This window comes from Echiichthys vipera (assembly GCF_963691815.1).
Source record: "Echiichthys vipera genome assembly, chromosome: 14".
Lineage (NCBI taxonomy): Eukaryota > Metazoa > Chordata > Actinopteri > Perciformes > Trachinidae > Echiichthys > Echiichthys vipera.
This window is the reverse complement of record NC_139839.1, coordinates 739232-757961: the sequence shown is the minus strand read 5'-3', so window position 1 is coordinate 757961 and position 18730 is coordinate 739232. Positions and strand designations below refer to the sequence as shown.

At 43.6% G+C, this 18730-nt stretch overlaps 2 protein-coding genes across 3 annotated transcripts; both read left to right on the top strand.

Moving 5' to 3' along the window:
* Positions 1-2046: 2046 nt before the first annotated feature.
* Positions 2047-11593, top strand: smg8 (SMG8 nonsense mediated mRNA decay factor). Of its 2 annotated transcripts, XM_083926779.1 has the most exons (7): positions 2047-2389; positions 3641-3933; positions 5890-6793; positions 7929-8074; positions 8449-9333; positions 10779-11013; positions 11153-11593. In XM_083926779.1, exons 1-6 carry the CDS (start codon positions 2179-2181, stop codon positions 10995-10997), a joined length of 2658 nt encoding a protein of 885 aa, XP_083782905.1. In that variant the 5' UTR covers positions 2047-2178; the 3' UTR covers positions 10998-11013; positions 11153-11593. The 2 variants fall into 2 exon arrangements, with proteins under 2 accessions (XP_083782905.1, XP_083782904.1); XM_083926778.1 differs by having other exon boundaries at positions 10779-11593.
* Positions 11594-14341: 2748 nt separating this feature from the next.
* kcnj15 (potassium inwardly rectifying channel subfamily J member 15) lies at positions 14342-18073 on the top strand. Its single transcript, XM_083927107.1, has 2 exons — positions 14342-14492; positions 15239-18073. Exon 2 carries the CDS (start codon positions 15312-15314, stop codon positions 16332-16334), a length of 1023 nt encoding a protein of 340 aa, XP_083783233.1. The 5' UTR covers positions 14342-14492; positions 15239-15311; the 3' UTR covers positions 16335-18073.
* Positions 18074-18730: the final 657 nt, after the last annotated feature.

Below are 18730 nucleotides of genomic sequence, written 5' to 3'. Positions count from 1 at the left end.
AGAGGAGGAAGAACAGAAGAAGGAGGAGGAAGAACAGAAGAAGGAGGAGAAGAACAGAAGGAGGAGGAGGAAGACAGAAGGAGGAGGAGGAGGAAGAGAAGAGGAAGAAGAAGGAAGACAGAAGAAGGAGGAGAGGAGGAAGAACAGAAGGATGAGGAGTAAGAACAGAAGAAGGAGGAAGAGGAAGACAGAAGAAGGAGGAGGAAGAACAGAAGAGAGGAGAGATAGAGAGAGAACAGAAGAAGGAGGAGGAAGAACAGAAGGAGAGGAGGAGGAAGAGGAAGAGGAAGAAGAAGGATAGAACAGAAGAAGGAGGAGGAGGAGGAAGAACAGAAGGATGAGGAGGAAGAACAGAAGAAGGAGGAGGATGAACAGAAGAAGGAGGAGGATGAACAGAAGAAGGAGGAGGAAGAGGAAGAACAGAAGAAGGAGGAGGAGGAGGAAGAACAGAAGGATGAGGAGGAAGAACAGAAGAAGGAGGAGGAAGAACAGAAGAAGGAGGAGGAAGAACAGAAGAAGGAGGAGGAAGAACAGAAGAAGGAGGAGGAAGAACAGAAGAAGGAGGAGGAAGAGGAAGAACAGAAGAAGGAAGAGGAAGAACAGAAGAAGGAGGAGGAAGAACAGAAGAAGGAGGAGGAAGAGGAAGAACAGAAGAAGGAAGAGGAAGAACAGAAGAAGGAGGAGGAAGAACAGAAGAAGGAGGAGGAAGAACAGAAGAAGGAGGAGGAAGAACAGAAGGAGGAGGAGGAGGAGGAAGAACAGAAGAAGGAGGAGGAAGAGGAAGAGGAGGAGGAAGAACAGAAGAAGGAGGAGGAAGAGGAAGAGGAAGAACAGAAGAAGAAGGAGGAGGAAGAACAGAAGAAGGAGGAGGAGGAGGAAGAACAGAAGAAGGAAGAGGAGGAGGAAGAGGAAGAAGAAGGAACAGGACACAAACAGGACCTGTATACATGCAATCGATGGAGAGATGTCAGAGCGAGGGGGCTGCCAGTGACCAGCGCCCCGAGCAGTTGGGGGTTCAGTGCCTTGCTCAACAGCACCTCAGCAGTGCCCAGGAGATGAACTGGCACCTCTCCAGCCACTAGTCCACGCTCCATTCATGGTCCACACAGGGACTTGAACTGGCGACCCTCCGGTTCCCAGTCAAGTCACCTATTTTTTCATGATTTTAGTCTTAAATCAGATTAAAACCAGGCTTTTATTTAATCCAGCACGTTTTAAGACACCTTTAATTATCTTTTAGGAGACGTCAAAGTCATAAATTAGTGGTCAGACTTCAGCTGAACGTGTAAACCGGTTGGCTCCAGTTTTATTCTGGATTTTAACAAATGAGTTTTCTTCTTCCAGCTGGAGGATATAAATAAAGTGAGTGATCACGTGACGCGTCTCAAAGGGTTTCAGCTGCAGCTTGGAAGTCTTGAATAAGTGATGAAGAGCAGGAGGGCTGGAAACAAACGGAGCTGTGGTGTAATTCTGTATTTTTCTTTATTATTTTTTATTATTTTCCTCATTTGTCTGCTCACAAATGTCTGGATGTCAGTCCCTCTCCTTCCCTCTCAAACACACTTAACTTCCCTCTCTAACACATTTAATAACATGTTTTTCTTATTGTTTTATCTTCACTGGGCAAAATGACACTGAAACATTTATAAATATGTTTAAATATAATTAAATTAGATAATACGTTAATTATAGCATGATTATTGTTGTTTTTATTAATATATTTATTATTATTATTATTATTATTATTATTAAATCATAAATATAATAATAAGCTAAGTTAGTATAATTGTATTATTATTATAATTATAATCATTAATATTTATGTATAAATTAATTGATATAATTGATTTAAATTAATATAGTTAAATATTCTTATTCCACTCACGTTAACGGGTGAAATACAAAGACAGAGTCAAAGGCGGAACTTTAGATCAGATGTTGCATCTACTCGGACACTTTAGGTGACGAACCCAAAGCGTGTGCGTCGTTGTTTTCATTCCCCGGACCGTCACCATGAAGGAAGCGAACACGTCTGTCCCGGTGAGCGGAGGGACCACCGGGGGGACCACCGAGGGCACCCTGGGGACCCTGGCGGCGCTGCTGGAGGCGGACCCGCAGGAGGACGCTCTTTACCGGGAGGACGGCCTGTGTGTGGTCGGTGTGTTCGGGAAGAGCAGCATGCAGCAGCCGGGGCCGCAGAAGGAGTCCGTGCTCAACAACCTGGCGGACAAACACATCTTCTCCCTGTTCGGGGGCCCGGAGGACGGCGGCACCGCGGACTCCCTCATCCAGGCTTTGTACCACCAGGAGAGCCGGCTGCTGTACCTGCTGCTGTCCTCCGCCTGCGACACCCGGCAGCTGCTGCGGGCCTGCGAGTCCCTGAGCGCCGGTAACGAAGACACGCTGCTCGGTTAACGTTTAATAACGTTTAATAACCGTTATTTACATTTAATAACATCTAATAACCTTTATTAACGTTTAATAACCGTTATTTACATTTAATAACCTTTATTAACATTTAATAACCTTTGTTAATATTCAATAACCTTTATTAACGTTTAATAACCTTTATTTACATTTAATAACCTTTATTAACGTTTAATAACCGTTATTTACATTTAATAACCTTTATTAACGTTTAATAACCGTTATTTACATTTAATAACCTTTATTAACATTTAATAACCTTTGTTAATATTCAATAACCTTTATTTACGTTTAATAACCTTTATTTACATTTAATAACATCTAATAACCTTTATTAACACTCAATAACCTTTATTTACATTTAATAACATCTAATAACCTTTATTAACACTCAATAACCTTTATTTACATTTAATAACATCTAATAACCTTTATTAACATTTAATAACATCTAATAACCTTTATTAACATTTAATAACCTTTATTAACATTTAATAACCTTTATTAAGATTCAATTACCTTTATTTACATTCAATAACCTTTATTAACATTTAATAACATTTATTAAGATTTAATAACATTTATTTACATTTAATAACATTTATTAACATTTAATAACCACTATTAACATTCAATAACCTTTATTTACATTTAATAACCTTTATTTACATTTAATAACATTTATTAACAGTCAGTGTCCTGTTTTAATGTTATTAATTTAATGTTTGTTTACTGTTTATTTATTTATTTATTGTTTATTTATTTACTGTTTATACAGTATCATGTTTATTGTTTTGTTGTTTATTTAATGTTTCTTTACTGTTTATTTCATGTTTTTCGTTCATTTATTTATCTAGTGTTTATTTATTTATATTTTTACTGTTTCTTTACTGTTTATTTCTTTATTTACTGTTTATTTTATTTGAAGTTGTTATATATCATAATATCAAATTATATTGAGTTGTAGTTGATACAAGAGGAAATAATAAAGATGTAAAGATAATTGGGTTTTAATATATGATCAATTATAATTATACAGTAAATACTGAAATACTTATAATGGAGAAATTAAATAAATGATATTTCTATTATTTATGTTTTACTTTTTTATCTGCCTGCAATGGTACAGTCACTTTGCTTTATTATAATTATTATTATTATAGATATACAGATATGAGTGTGATTCTTTTAAATGTTAAACTTCTCTCCGTAGGCACCGGCCACTCCGACGACCACGACTTCTGGAAAGGCCTGGACCGACAGCACTGCCTCCACCTGCTCTACCTGTTCTCCGTGTGCCACGTCCTGCTGCTCGTGCACCCCAACCAGACCTTCGACGTGACCTACGACCGGCTCTTCAGAGCGCTGGACGCCCTGCGGCAGAAGGCGCTGCCTCTGATCCGCGCCGCCATCAAAGACTGTCCGGTGACCAAAGAGTGGAAGGTGAACTGCCGGCCCTGCCCTCCGCGCCTGCTCTTCCTCTTCCAGATGAACGGCTCTCTGAAGGTCCGAGTTTCTTCTTTATTAAAATACCATAAAGAAGTAAAAACAGACGAGAAGTAACACACATAAATCATATTACCTTTGCTGCATAGAACAGAATAAAAATAGAAGCTACGCGTAAGAGTACATGAAGGACAAAATGATGCGTTTAAGTGGTAAAGTGAGTCACACTTAAACGGTGTTTGTCTCATCATCTCATCTCATCTTCATCCTCTTATCCGGGGTCGGGTCGCGGGGGCAGCAGCTTTAGCAGGGGACCCCAAACTTCCCTTTCCCGGGCCACATTAACCAGCTCTAACTGGGGGATCCTGAGGCGTTCCCAGGCCAGTGTGGAGATCTAATCTCTCCACCTGGTCCTGGGTCTTCCCCGAGGCCTCCTCCCAGCTGGACGTGCCTGGAACACCTCCCTAGGGAGGCGCCCAGGGTTCATCCTTACCAGATGATCCTGAACCACCTCAACTGGCTCCTTTCAACACAAAGGAGCAGCGGCTCTACTCCGAGTTCCTCACGGATGCTGAACTTCTCCCCCTCTCTCTAAGGGAGACTCCAGACCCCCTCCTGAGGAAACACATTTCGGACACTTGTACCCGCGACCTGGTTCTTTGGGTCCTGACCCAGCTTTCATGACCACAGGTGAGGGTAGGAACCAGGACTGAGCGGTAGATCCAGAGCTTTGTCTTCCTCAGCTCTCTGTTCATCACAACGGTGCGGTAGAGCGACTGCAGCTCCGCCCCCCGCTGCTCCGATTCTCCGGCCAAACTCACGCTCCATCGTCCCCTCACTCGTGAACATGATCCCGAGTTTGTTTGTCTGTATTTATATAATAGAAGATGGTGCAAGATACATTTTAATGTTCTGCATGTTTAAATAGAGATAACTTGAAAACAAAAACCACTCCATGTGCATGAACCTCTTAAGAAACTTAACAATAAAGGGGTTTTCGCTCTTGTGCAGTTAGGCTCTGACGTAGCACTAAAGAGTGTTTCGCTCTATAAACGAGTGGTAATGTGATTTAAAAGAAGGTCGTGATCAATGTTTTTATCAACGTATCCACTGAAATCTGCATGAAGTGCACACAGGGACTGTAGCAGCATGGGTATGTTGCTTGTCACCAGGAGGTAATATGTGTGTCTGGAGGTATGTCTATGTGTGGGCGGAGTCAAGGGGTGTGTGTGTGTGTGTGTGTGTGTGTGTCACTGGAGCTGACTGATGAATGCCACCTGCAAGTCCATCCTCGAACTGTACGTACAAAAGTACTTTTCATTGACAGGATAAATAAACACCCACAAACTGCAGTGACAGCTTCACGTGTCCTTTTTGGATAAAGTGCGTCGGACCGAACCCTGTGTCCCCCTCTCAGTGACTAATCTGGGTTTTGATAGTCACCATACAGGGACGTTCTGTGCGTCTAATCCAACAGTTAGAATCATAAACATCCTCCGATAATGACGAGAAAATCCCTCCAAGTATCAGATTTGAGAGCAGAAACTCCTGGAATAATATAATATGATCTACATCATATTTTATCAGAATACGTCTGAAACAGCAGATTGTAACCAAGTGAAATTGAGAGAAATAAAGAGCAACCTCCTGTAAAAACTAACACACCTGTCACAATGCCTCGACTACAACCGTGCACAGTACAAATGTTTTGAACAAATACCATATAAAAACTAATTAATAGCTTATGTATTTAACAAAATTATTGTTCTGATTGTTCTTGATGTGCGTTGAGGCAACACGGAGGGGGCGGAGGAGCAAGAGGGACAGTTTTGATCATTGATTCGTTGTGGTAAAGCCCCAATCCTCTCAAAAATAGGATGAAATATTTTTTGATGCATAACCTTAATGCATGCAGTAGAGGTTACGTGACCACGGTTACTTTCACATAAACGTCCTTGTATATGTTTGTATACTTTCATATGACTCTAACAGACTCCTTGTTTCGTTTTTCCGCAGGCCTCTGCAAACGGCTCCGAGTCTGGAGGAAACCCCGACAAACCCAAAAAGCACTCTCCCAGGAGGAGGCTGCAGCACGCCCTGGAGGACCAGATCTACCGCATCTTCCGTAAAAGCAGAGTCCTGACCAACCAAAGCAGCAACTGCCTGTTCACCGTGCCCGCCAACCAGGCGTTTGTGTACGTGATACCGTCAGTGGACGAGGACCCCGTGGGAGCCCTGCTCGGTCAGCTGAGGTCCAACTGCACTTTGTGTGAACCGGAGTCCACCGTGGTGGTGTCGGGGCCGAGGCGTTATCAGCAGATGCGGCGTTCGGCCCGGCCGTCCAGCTGCAGCGGAGAGCCCGGCAGCATGTCGATGGGCGGTCAGCTGGTGGACTGCAGCTTGAAGGAATTCCTGTGGCAGCACGTCGAGCTGGTGCTGACAAAGAAAGGCTTCGACGACAGCGTCGGCCGCAACCCGCAGCCGTCGCACTTTGAGCTGCCGACCTACACCAAATGGGCCCAGGTCGCCGCCAGACTCCACCAAGTCCTGATCAAGAACACGGAAGAAGAAATAGCAGAGTTAGCCACCAAAGTGCAAGGTCAGCTGAAGGTCTTAGAGGGTTTTCTCGACGCCGATACAAAGTTCTCCGAGAACAGGTGCCAGAAAGCTCTGCCACTGGCTCACAGCGCTTACCAGTCCAACCTCCCCCATAACTACACCACCACGGTGCACAAGAACCAGCTGGCGCAGGCTCTGCGTGTGTACAGCCAGCACGCCCGCGGCGTGGCTTTCCAGCGCTACGCTCTGCAGCTCCACGAGGACTGCTACAAGTTCTGGAGCAACGGCCACCAGCTGTGCGAGGAGCGAAGCCTGACGGACCAACACTGTGTTCACAAGTTCCACCTGCTGCCTCAGCCAGGTGAGCGCCCTCTGCTGCTTCGTTTCCCTCGATAATAACCATCTTCACGTGTGTATTCTTGAAGGGAAGGATACAAAATACCTTGATGGTACCCAGAGGTGCTCATCATCTAATCAGGCCTGTCTAAGTTCTACTTGACCAACGTTCGTAGGATTTTGTCGACTAACTGATTTGTTGATTTAATCGATGGATCTGTAAAACTGAGTTTCTCCACAAAGAATCATAAAAAAATCGAGTGTGACGCAGCGTAAAAAACAACTACAGAAAACAAAACAAAGTATTTGTGAATAAATGAGTCGTATGTGTCCGAAGAGGAGCAGGAGGAAGCCATAGCTCATTAGTTTCCACCCGTTATTCAAATGATTATAATTATCCGTGCACATTTAGCATCTAAACACCTATTTCCATCTGTACACCACATGGTTTACATGCATACACAAGCCACATATTTACAAATCCATACCAAAAAAAGAGAGAAAAGGAAAACTTTACACTTTGAACTCGTGTTCACCAGAGAAAACGAGTCATTCCGCATGAGAAGAAGCATAAAAAGGGACTCATCGACTCAGAGGAGGCGTCTAATTGAGCGTCACGCGTCTAATTGCTGTGTGTGAAAGACACGCACAGACGTTTTACTTCAGACTCAGGCTAGAGCAGGGGGGTGGGGTGTCAAGCTGATCCAGTAAAGGGTCGCTGTGGCTGCAGGTTTTCAGTCCAACCAATCAAGAACACACCTGGTCCAACAAATCAACTGTGTGAAGACAGTTCAGGTGATGGAGTGAGTCGAGTCAGGTGAGTTGTTGCTTGGTTGGACTGAAAACCTGCAGCCACAGCGACTCTTTACTGGATCAGTCTGACACATGTGGTCCAGATCAACACTTCCTTAATTTTGTTTTCACGTGCTCCACGCGTAACGTAGCATCCCATAATAATCACAGTCTCTTAAAGGTCCCTTAACCCCATGTATCACCGTGTGACCATGTTATTAGAACAACACTCATGCAAACAAAAGTAGAATCATTTATTAATAAAGCAGCAAACAAGTTTCTGCACAGGAATGTTTATATATTTATAAAAAGGAGTCATGATAAAAAAAACAATAACACAGAGGCATGAAATCTGTCTGTTTGTGAAGGAGAGAAGCCCGACATGGATCGCAACCCTCCCGTCCTGAACCACAACAGCAGGGGGCGCTCCACCAGCTCCTGCAACTGTGGCAGGAAACAGGCGCCTCGAGAGGATCCGTTCGACATCCAGGCCGCAAACTACGACTTCTACCAGGTCAGGGTTCACACAGCGGAGCAGCCCCTCTCCATATTTGTTATAAATCTATATTATCTATCTATTAATGCTGCGGGGTCTTTGCACCGCACTTCATCTGTCAGACATGGTGGCGTTCTTTTCTTCATCAGAAGTGCGCCAAAGCAGATTAACTAAACTTAAATACTTGATTCTTCATTTCATTGATGCACAAAACTTTCTTTATTACCCTTAAAGGGTATGATATGCAATGATTCTCTGGAGGCTCCTCACTGCGAGCGACCTCTTTTATTTGATGCGTTTTTATTCGAAACAAAAATAAAACTCTTACATCACCACATTTCCTCAGATGTTAGTTCCCCCAGGTCTCTGATCCACTTGTTCTTCCTGAACAGATGCTGGAGGAGAAATGCTGCGGGAAGCTGGAGAGGATCGAGTTTCCCGTGTTCCAGCCCAGCACTCCTGACCCGGCACCAGCCTGCAACCAGGCTCAGCGACTCCCAAGCGAGGCCTCGGGGTCTGGGGAGGCGGAGAGGCTGAAGGGGCCCAGCACCGCTCAGAGCCACACACCTGGTGACACCAGCCTCAGCCTGGCTCTCAGTCTGGGCCAGTCCACGGACAGCCTGGGGCCGTACGCGGACGGAGACGGAACCGAAACCCAAGTTCAGCAAAAGAGGCCGAGCCTTGTGGACCGCCAGCCCTCCACTGTGGAGTACCTCCCAGGCATGATGCACTCCGGCTGCCCCAAGGGCCTGCTGCCTAAGTTCTCCAGCTGGTCGCTGGTCAAACTGGGCCCGGCCAAAGCCTACAACTGCCACACGGGTCTGGAACAGCCAGGCTTCCTCCCCGGCTCCTCCTTCCTCCTGCCGTGGGACCTGGTGATCCGTTCTCGGTCGGAGGAGGACGCGGGACTGACGGAGCCTTTGGACGGAAGCACCTCCTCGTGGCCGGCTCCCAATAAGACCCTGGTGGGGAAGCGAGGGAGCACCGGAGGGCTGGGGAGGAGCCGCAGGAGGGACGACATGGCCCGGATCTTCGTGGGGTTCGAGTACGAAGACAGCAGGGGGAGACGCTTCATCAGCTGCGGGCCGGACAAGATAGTGAAGGTGCTGGGGCCGGGGGGCGCCAAAGATCCCGCCACCAGGGTGCTAAACACCGACATGCCGCTGAACATCCCGTCGCCGTCACAGGGACGCGGCCTGAAGCCTCACTTCGCCCAGCTGACTCGTCTTTTTATTGTGGTGCCTGACGCCCCGCTGGAGGTTACCCTCAACCCTCAGGTGAGTGCACTTCACTCCTACGACTTCTTTCTAAGCTAAGTATTTACTGTACCTTTAACAATAACTACCTACAGGCAGCCAGTGGAGACACTGAAGTAAAGTGGTACTGATGGAGGTGAAACGGACAGTCCTGTTCATGCAGCTGTTCTCAAAACAACAGGAAGTTAATTATTGTAGTTTGGTCCACTGACACGACCCGATTATCGACAGGATCAGCAGTCAGAGCTGCAACAGACGCCGTGAAATTCATGATATGCACAGTTATTTTTAATAATTTAGAGACCTCGTTTACACACAAACAGAGAATCTCCTTTGAAAATGTTTCTTTATAGTTTCCAGCAGCAGACGCCACAGTATGCTCCAGAACTTGCACCTGCGTCTCAGGTGCGTTGATGTTTCCGTCTGGCTGTGGTGATCAGGGATCACTGGCTAACGGGGGCTTGAGCTTCTCTAAACACTGACACCGACAGGTTTAGCATGCTCTTGACGGCATATACACACAGGTTAGAGTAAACGAACACTTTTCTGAAAACAGACAGGTGTGCACGATGTTATTTTTGAAAACAGAGACGGAGAAATGTCCGCCGCGCGTGAACGTAGCCTCACAGAGACAGTGAAGCGACTTGCATACATAAGAAGTAAGATGTGTCTTCTGCAGGGTTCGTACGGGTGCTGCAAATCCTTAAAGGTTTGAAAAAAGTGCTTGAAATGTTGTGTTATATGATGATGTCATACATGATATAACAGAAAAGAAGATCTGCATATTTGAGACTTCATGAAAAATGAATGATGATCAACTATGATGTTGAGCAGATGATCAGAACAGTTAATTATATTTCTGTGGCGTTAGTTTTCCTTTCATTTGTCGTCCTTCTGTAGAAAGCTGTCTCCAAACATCATGTTGGTTGTTTAACATCTCATTTAATGTGATGAACAAGTGCAATAATTAGTGAACTGACTACTGAGGATTGTTCTGGATACAAATGTGGAGTTCACCACAGCTGTAAGGTGCTGGAAAAGCATGAAAATGCACCTTGAAGTGGTTGAAAAGTGCTTGAATTTGACTTTTGAAAAGGTGCAGGAACTCTGCTTCTTAACTTCGTCAAATCTGAACGCATGTCTAAGAAACACATACCTTTTAAATCCAGTGTGACTTACAGCTCCAAAGACGTCGTTCTCTTATATAAACGTCAATAAAAGTCCATAAATCTGCTACGAAATCACAGAAAAAAAGACTTCTGGCTCCATGACTGCAGAAGAATCTTCACCTTTTCTTTAACAGCGATATTTCTCTGTGCCTCCATGTTTACGTCACAAACAGGAGCTGCTATTTACTAATTCAACTACTTTTACTGACAAAATGTAAAGAAATAAGCACCCTAAATGAACTGGGGCTCAGCTAACCTTTAGATTTAACGCAGATGTATGAACGTGTGTGCTCTCAGGTGCAGCCCGGTCCTCCTCCCTGCCCACTTTTCCACCCGGAGCAGACAGATTTAGTGTTGCCGCCCGACGGTCTCTGGGTTCTGCGGTTCCCTTACTCCTACGCGACGGATCGCGGCCCCTGTTACCCGCCCAAAGAGAACCAGCCGCTCAACAACTACAAGGTGCTGCGGGGCATCCTGAAGGCAACGACTGCCACCGCCAACCCTCCACCACCGTGACCTCAACCCTCTCACAGTACGATGGACTTCTTATGCATTTACACCTGCAGATGTAGTTTTTGTTCATCCCAGACGTCTTCAGGTCAAAGTCTGGTTGAATTTCCTTTAAATGTGCTTTGGATTTCCACGGTTTACGTTTGCGTTTATCCTCCCAGAGGAAGAACACATCCTGCAGCGCCGTCAAGACTTTAAACCTCTGATGACAATAAAATTATCAAGATGGCTTTTGTTCTTACACTTTCTACTTTTACGTCTGCGTCAAACTGTTCAAACTCAAACGCTCAACTACGGTATTACTATTATATGAACATTTAATAAATGGTCCGTACCAAACTGTGATGTAGTTGCAATCAGATGTAAGAAGAACTGTAACAGCTGTATAAACTCATAATAATTAGGATACAGTAAAGCACGTGTTATAATATGAGGAGAAGTTATTGTTGACGAATATTGTACATTAATTAAAAATCACCTTGTATCTGCATTCAACTACATGACAGTGTGTTATTAACCTGTGTTTAAATGTGACATAGAGTAAAGTGTTCCCTGTATTCTGCATCATGTGCAGTCTCACAACACATTAATCCTGCTACTACACCAACATCACACGTTATTCTGTAAATAAAAACATTGTCATTCTTCGTCCGATGTTATTGTTATATATTCTTTAAAGCTGGGGTAAGCAGTAATCTGGAGAAACCCTTTGAGATGAGAAATTATTAGCAGCATTTTCTCTCCACCTCTGAAACGCGTTCCTGATATTGACGCGTGTTTTACTGTGTTTACTCTCAGACTCTCTCTTAGACTTTCTTTGAGTAATTATCGTCTTTTCTGCGTGGTTGATTTGCAGTAAAGACATTTAACTGCAGGATTTTCCTCCACTGAATCAGACTTTCACCCTCAGAAGGGACGTGCATCCATGGATGGGTTAGTGAACGGGCCTACGATGGGCCCTGACTCATAACATGATGCTGAAAAATACACAAAATGACCACAAAGAGATGCTAAATGACCACAAGTATACACAAAACAGAGACAGAAATGATGACAACAACACTAAATGATTCAAAATAAATGTTAAACAACAACATGGAAACAGAATAAACTGAATCAGATGAAAAACCACCACAAAAAGATGCAAAACAATCAAAAAGACATAAAAAAACAACTAAATGATAATGAAATGAGCACAAAGAGAAACAAAAGATGAGCAAAACCACCACAAAAAGATGCAAAACAATGAAAAAATAGATGCAAAATCAACCCCCCAAAAAAAGCAAATGACTAAAATAGACACAAAACCACCACAAAAAGATACAAAATGAATAAAAATAGACACAAAACCACCACAAAAAGATACAAAATGAATAGAAATACACTCAAAACCACCAAATAAAGGCGCAAAACCATAAATAACATGCAAAACGACAAAAAAAATAGATGCAAACCACCCCCCAAAAAAGCAAAATGACTATAATTAGATGCAAACCACCACAGAAAGACACAAAATGAAGAGAAATAGACACAGAACCACCACAGAAATACCCCAAATTAATAAAGAAATAGATGCAAAACAGCCACAAAAAAAGCAAAATCATGAATAACATGCAAAAGGACGAAAGAATAGATGCAAACCAACCCCCAAAAAAGCAAAATGACTATAATTAGATGCAAACCACCACAAAAAGACACAAAATGAATAAAAATAGACACAAAACCACCACAGAAAGACCCAAAATTACTAAAAAATAGACACAAAACCACCACAGAAAGACCCCAAATTAATAAAGAAATAGATGCAAAACAGCCACAAAAAGAGGCAAAATAATCAAAGACGTACACAACAAACTAAAAAAATGAGGTAAAACGAGCACAAAGAGAAACAAAATGACTAAAAATAGATGTTTTCTCTCAGAACACTTGGATGACAAACACTTTGGTGCCTCCTCCAGCTTTATTGCGTGTGCGGGGTTTTGTCCAGTAGATGGTGTTGAACTCTTGTTTAAACCACCGTGTTTCAGAGTTCGGACCAAAGCTAAACTGACAGAGAGACTGTTTTATTCCCAGACACTCGCTAAGTTACTAAGACTCTTCTTCAGGATTTAATTTTACATTCTGTTATTTTATTTTGGGTGTTTAATGTATTTTGGTGTAACGTTCAAAGACAGTTAACAGCCCAGTCGTGACTCATGTTGTTCTATTAATCATGGACCAATATCACACTTTTTATGGGACTTACTGCTTCTTAGATGTCTTTACAGTCAGGAGGAAGTCAATTAGTCATCTCATACCTTGGGAACACACACACACACACACACACACACACACACACACACACCAACCATTCAGGAATGTGGGTCATCACATTGAAAGTTAATAACAAAGCTAAGAAATGAGATGCAGGGTCGTAAAGTTTAACAACCACTGCTTCAGATTTAAAGAAACATTCAACATACACTAAACAATTTAACAATACACACACACACACACACACACACACACACACACACACACACACACATAAAGATAGATGCAAAAAGATGCAAAACAATAACAACGACTTACAAAACAACTAAAACTGGAGATAAAATGAAAACAAAGATGCAAAATAAATAAAAATAGACGCAAAACCACCCAAAAAGATGCAAAACAATTATAAAGATGTACAAAACAGCTAAAGAATTAAGATAAATTAGCACAAACAGAAAGAAAATGACTAAAAATAAACACAAAACCACCCAAAAAGATACAAAAGGACTAAAAATAAACACAAAACCACCCAAAAAGATACAAAAGGACTAAAAATAAACACAAAACCACCCAAAAAGATACAAAAGGACTAAAAATAAACACAAAACCACCCAAAAAGATGCAAAAAAATTAGAAAGACATAGAAAACAGCTAAGAAATTAAGATAAATCAGCACAAAAAGATACAAAATGAATAGAAATAAACACAAAACCACCCAAAAAGATGCAAAAGGACTAAAAATAGATGCGAAACAGCCACAAAAAGATGCAAAACAATAACAAAAATTTACAAAACAACTGAAAAAGGACAAAATAATGGATCCTTTCCTAGTTTTCATTTACAGCGTCACACCATTGTTGTGTGTACTGACGCCCAAAGTGTCCCCAGAAGTCACATTGTCCTTCAGAGGAACCAGCTGGAAGCAGTAAATGTGGGTGTGTTTGTGTGAAGCAACAACAGCCACAAAAGGATCCATACACACGTCGTGTTGCTGTCCCCACCTGTGGACAGGTGTGAGAGGGGCAGGCTGTGGGGAATAAAAGCCGACCCACACGCGGATCACAGTTCACAGCCTCAGCTTTTCTCTCCCTGAACACGACTGTGCCAAAGTTCAGCGAGCTCACGACCGCGGGACAAAAGGAAAGAAAGAAGACACTGAACTGAACTGAATGTTCTGCAGAGGCTCCGTCTGACGGACTGAGAGAGACGCACCTGAGGCAGGTGAAGGCGACCACCCGAGACCGCGTGAGTACCCCACTGATTTATCACAAATCAATGATTATTCAGAGTTCTTCGGCTCCTGCAATGCTTCACCGCAAGGTTCACTTTCAACTCTCTGTCCCCGTGTTGACTCAGAGATCCGCAGTTATGTTGTTCAGACGTGTAACTTTTTAGTCATTAAATGTTTTATTTCTATTCTTCGGTGTTGTATCGGGCTGTTCTTTGGTCCCCGTCCGAGGACAAGTCTTCAAAAACAAGTGTCTCGGATTTGTACTTAAGGACGATTCTTGAGTAAATGTAGTTACTTACAATCCACCGCTGCATTCGACAACTAATAATAATAGATGGATAGCTGTGTAAATGTGCAACATATTAAAAATAAATGTATTAAACTTGATGTTAAATATATAAAGCAAAAAGTTTTCAAAGGAATATTCAAATATTTTACTTAAAATAAGTCGAAAAACCACAAAAAAACCTCTGATTCAAGTAAAAGTTCTGCAGTTAAAATGTTACAAAACGGTCAAAAATCAAAGTGCAAGAAATATTATTATCATTTTAATTAAAGGTGGAGCTCATTTTAATGACTTTATATACATCCTGGTAGTTTAATCTACAATAAAACATCATCAACTAGTTCATTATATTTATAATAATATGAAAGAGTAGAAGTGTAAAACAGTGTAAAATGGATAAACTTAAGTACAAAAACTTGCATTATTGTGTAAATGTACTGGATATTAATCATATATTTTTAAATCTTTTGTCAGTTCATCCGCGGGCGATGCCACACTGAGACCTCAGAAGTCACCGTCAGTTATAATTGAACCGAAAAAAAGCAAGATGGCGACCAGGAAGTCGGAGGTGCAGCGAAGGATCGTGTCCAAGGACGGCCACAACAACGTGCGGATCGACAACGTGGAAGGCATGGTGAAGCTGTACCTGCACGACATCTGGACCACCGTGGTCGACATGAAGTGGCGCTACAAGCTCACCCTGTTCGCCTCCACCTTCGTCACCACTTGGTTCATCTTCGGGGTCATTTTTTACTTCATCGGCATGGGCAACGGGGACTTTGAGCTCCCTGAGAATGCCACCGAGAAGGCCTGCGTGGTGCACGTGAAGACCCTCACCGGAGCCTTCCTGTTCTCCCTGGAGTCGCAGACCACCATCGGTTACGGTTTCCGTTACATCTCGGAGGAATGCCCTCTGGCCATCTTCACTCTGGTGGCTCAGCTCGTCATCACCGGCCTGGCCGAGATCTTCGTCACCGGCGCCTTCCTCGCCAAGCTGGCTCGCCCCAAGAAGCGAGCGGAGACCATCAAGTTCAGCCAGTCGGCGGTGATTTGCCGGCGCCTGGGCAAGCTGTGTCTGATGGTGCGAGTGGCCAACATGAGGAAGAGCCTTCTGATCCAGTGCCAGCTGATGGGAAAGCTCCTCCACTCCAATGTGACGGAGGAAGGCGAGAAGACACAGATCCACCAGAGCCCCGTGGACTTCTACATGGACTCCAGCGGAGAGTGCCCCTTCCTCATCCTCCCGCTCACCTTCTACCACGTCCTGGACGAGCACAGCCCGCTGGCAGGACTCAACGCCGTGAACCTGCACAGCCGTGACTTTGAGCTGCTGGTGACCCTCAATGCCACCATGGAGTCGACGGCCGCCACGTGCCAGAGCCGCACCTCCTACGTCCCTCAGGAGATCCTCTGGGGTTACGAGTTCAAGCCGGTGCTGTTCAGCACCACGGGCGGCCGTTACGTGGCGGATTTCAACTATTTTGACAAGGTGCAAGTGAGCAGCGATGCGACCTTCCTCAGCCACAACACCGAGAAGCTCAAACTAGAGGAGGACTATAAGAAAGAGTAGAGGATGGACCAGGACCGTGTTTATGTTAGGCCCCGTCTCCACTGCATGGTTCGGCTCGGCTCGACTCGGCTCACTTTTGGAACCAGGTACTTTTTCTCGGTGTTGGCGGGATTCCTCATCTTCGCCTGATCCTTTCATCGACAACCAAACAAAGAAACATCTATCAACTGTACCCCGTAGTTTTGCAAGAAATCGCAGTCCCTGTTGACGGTAACTTGACTATTTAAAATTTACAGGTCTGTGCATGAAGTCCAAGCCCCGGGGAAGAAGCTTTAAAGCCAGTATGACACAGTGGTACCCCTGAAATCCAGACGCACCGCCAGCGAACTTGAACGTGCTCTGCCGTTGCCTCCTGGCGCTCACCATTGGAGCTCATTAACTATGTCAGAAAATCCCAACTCACCAATCAAATCGCACTAGCTGTTTTGGGCGTGCGTAACCGATGACGACAGGGATGCGCCATCAATGTCGTCACCTTGTTTGTTATTCTGAGTGGTCGGAGTGCTATCCAATTGCGTGCAGTGGTATTTTCTAACTGCATGCCTCGATTCGGGACGGTCTATTGCTCGTTTCAAGACCTTACGTCTGAAAACATGTGGGTCTGGGTTTAAAGGTTACCATAGCAACCAAACCGTAGAGAACTGGATACAGTGTTGGAGGCGGGGCCCTGTAAATTCCTATAAAAGTTGCACATGAAGCCAAAAACCTTCCTGTTTAGCGCTCTGCTAACTTAAATGGGGATTAAATGATATAATGGTGCGAGCTCTTCTAGACTTTCCAAGCGTTATCGGACCAAATGGCTCAAATTGTGACAGCGAAGCGAGTCGTTTCACAGGTGGTAGTGTGGCGCTCATTAAAACGTATCCTACAGACGTCTCTTTCGTCGTCTACGTCTTCAGTTCTGGGCTCCGTGGCATCACAAACGGATCTGGTAGTTGAAATTCCACGATGTTTGACGCCCGTCGTGTGATGCTACCGGACCCGCAAAGACTTTTTCCCCATGGACTCACAGAGAATATTTTGAATTTGATTCATTAGGAGCAGTAACATTATAAATATAATTTTAAGTAATTTCAACCACATTCAGGTTAGCCAGAGCGCTAAACAGGAAGTAGCCGGAAATTTCTAGTGCGCTCTTTCAATGGCTCTGATCGTCTCGAAGTTTAACCTTTTTTGGACTTCACTCGCCACTGTGCAACTTTTCCAGTGGTTTTCAGTCGTCGGCAGCATTTTAACTCCAACTTGTAACAACGTCGGCAAACGTAAAAACAAAACAAAAGTGAGCGCAGTTGAGTCGGGGCCGTAACATGCAATGGAAAAGTGTATTCTCACATGAACCCTGATTTAAAAACTGAACTTTTATACAAATACATTAACGGTAGAATCGCTCCCAACCCTTTGCATCTTTACATTATAAAAACATATTGATGATAATAATAATAATAATAATAATAATAATAATAAACCAAAGAAAATGCAAGTAACTTAAGGGACATACATCAGATGAAATGGACAGTGGTAGAATGGGCTAGTATTAACGTAACAGATACAAAATGAAAGATAAGGGATGTGAAAAATACAGAATTAGATCAAAGCACATCCACAGGCTGCGTGTTAACCTGCACACACCAACGTTATCTTAAAGATGTGCAGAACGATGGGGACAGCGGACTGTACGTGAGCTTTGCTTGTTATGTCGTCATTAGGACGGTGGTGATGTTGGTAGGATAATATATATGGTGGTGTAAGAAAAGGTGTGTGATGTACAGTAGATGTTAATAAAGGTTTCTTTATTAAGTAAAACAATATAAATTAAATGTTGCAAAAACGTACTTGGACTTTTCTTGAGTATTTCCTTTTTTGCTGCTTTATACTTCGTCTTTTATTTAGAAGCTTTATTTTGTGAGCTCCACCTTTACCGGCTGCAACATTAAAGTGATGAACACATTAATGCACCAATATTCATTTGGTAATATATATTTTTAATGATTTTCATGATGATTACTTTTAATACTTTTGTACTACTTGAACAGAGTATTGTGACGCTGTTTTGCTGCTGTCGTGTAATTGAAATACCTAAATGTTTCTTCCACCAGTGCACAGTTCATGCTGTGACCCAGTAAAGCAGGGGTGTCAAACTCAGGTCTGTGGGCCAAATCTGGACCGCCGTGTAATTATATTTGGCCCGCAAGATCATACCAAGGTTCTGTGAGAGCTGGCCCGTGAGTATAAAGCACACACACGTCTACTTTCTGTTAGCAACCATGAGCATCCATGCTGCCAGTCTCTGCAGACACACTGAATCCACCCCTCCCCAAAAACGCCCCAAAGAAAGATGGAGGACAGGAGCTTTCAGCAGATGATCTGTGTGTGAAGGTAAAGAGCTGTTTGTCACC

Coding starts and splice junctions, on each gene's coding strand:
- kcnj15 (XM_083927107.1), top strand. CDS start 15,312: ATGGCGACCAGGAAGTCGGAGGTGCAGCGAAGGATCGTGTCCAAGGAC.
- smg8 (XM_083926779.1), top strand. CDS start 2,179: ATGCAGCAGCCGGGGCCGCAGAAGGAGTCCGTGCTCAACAACCTGGCG. Junction 8,075..8,448: donor CAAACTACGACTTCTACCAG/GTCAGGGTTCAC, acceptor CTTCCTGAACAG/ATGCTGGAGGAGAAATGCTG. Junction 9,334..10,778: donor AGGTTACCCTCAACCCTCAG/GTGAGTGCACTT, acceptor GTGTGCTCTCAG/GTGCAGCCCGGTCCTCCTCC.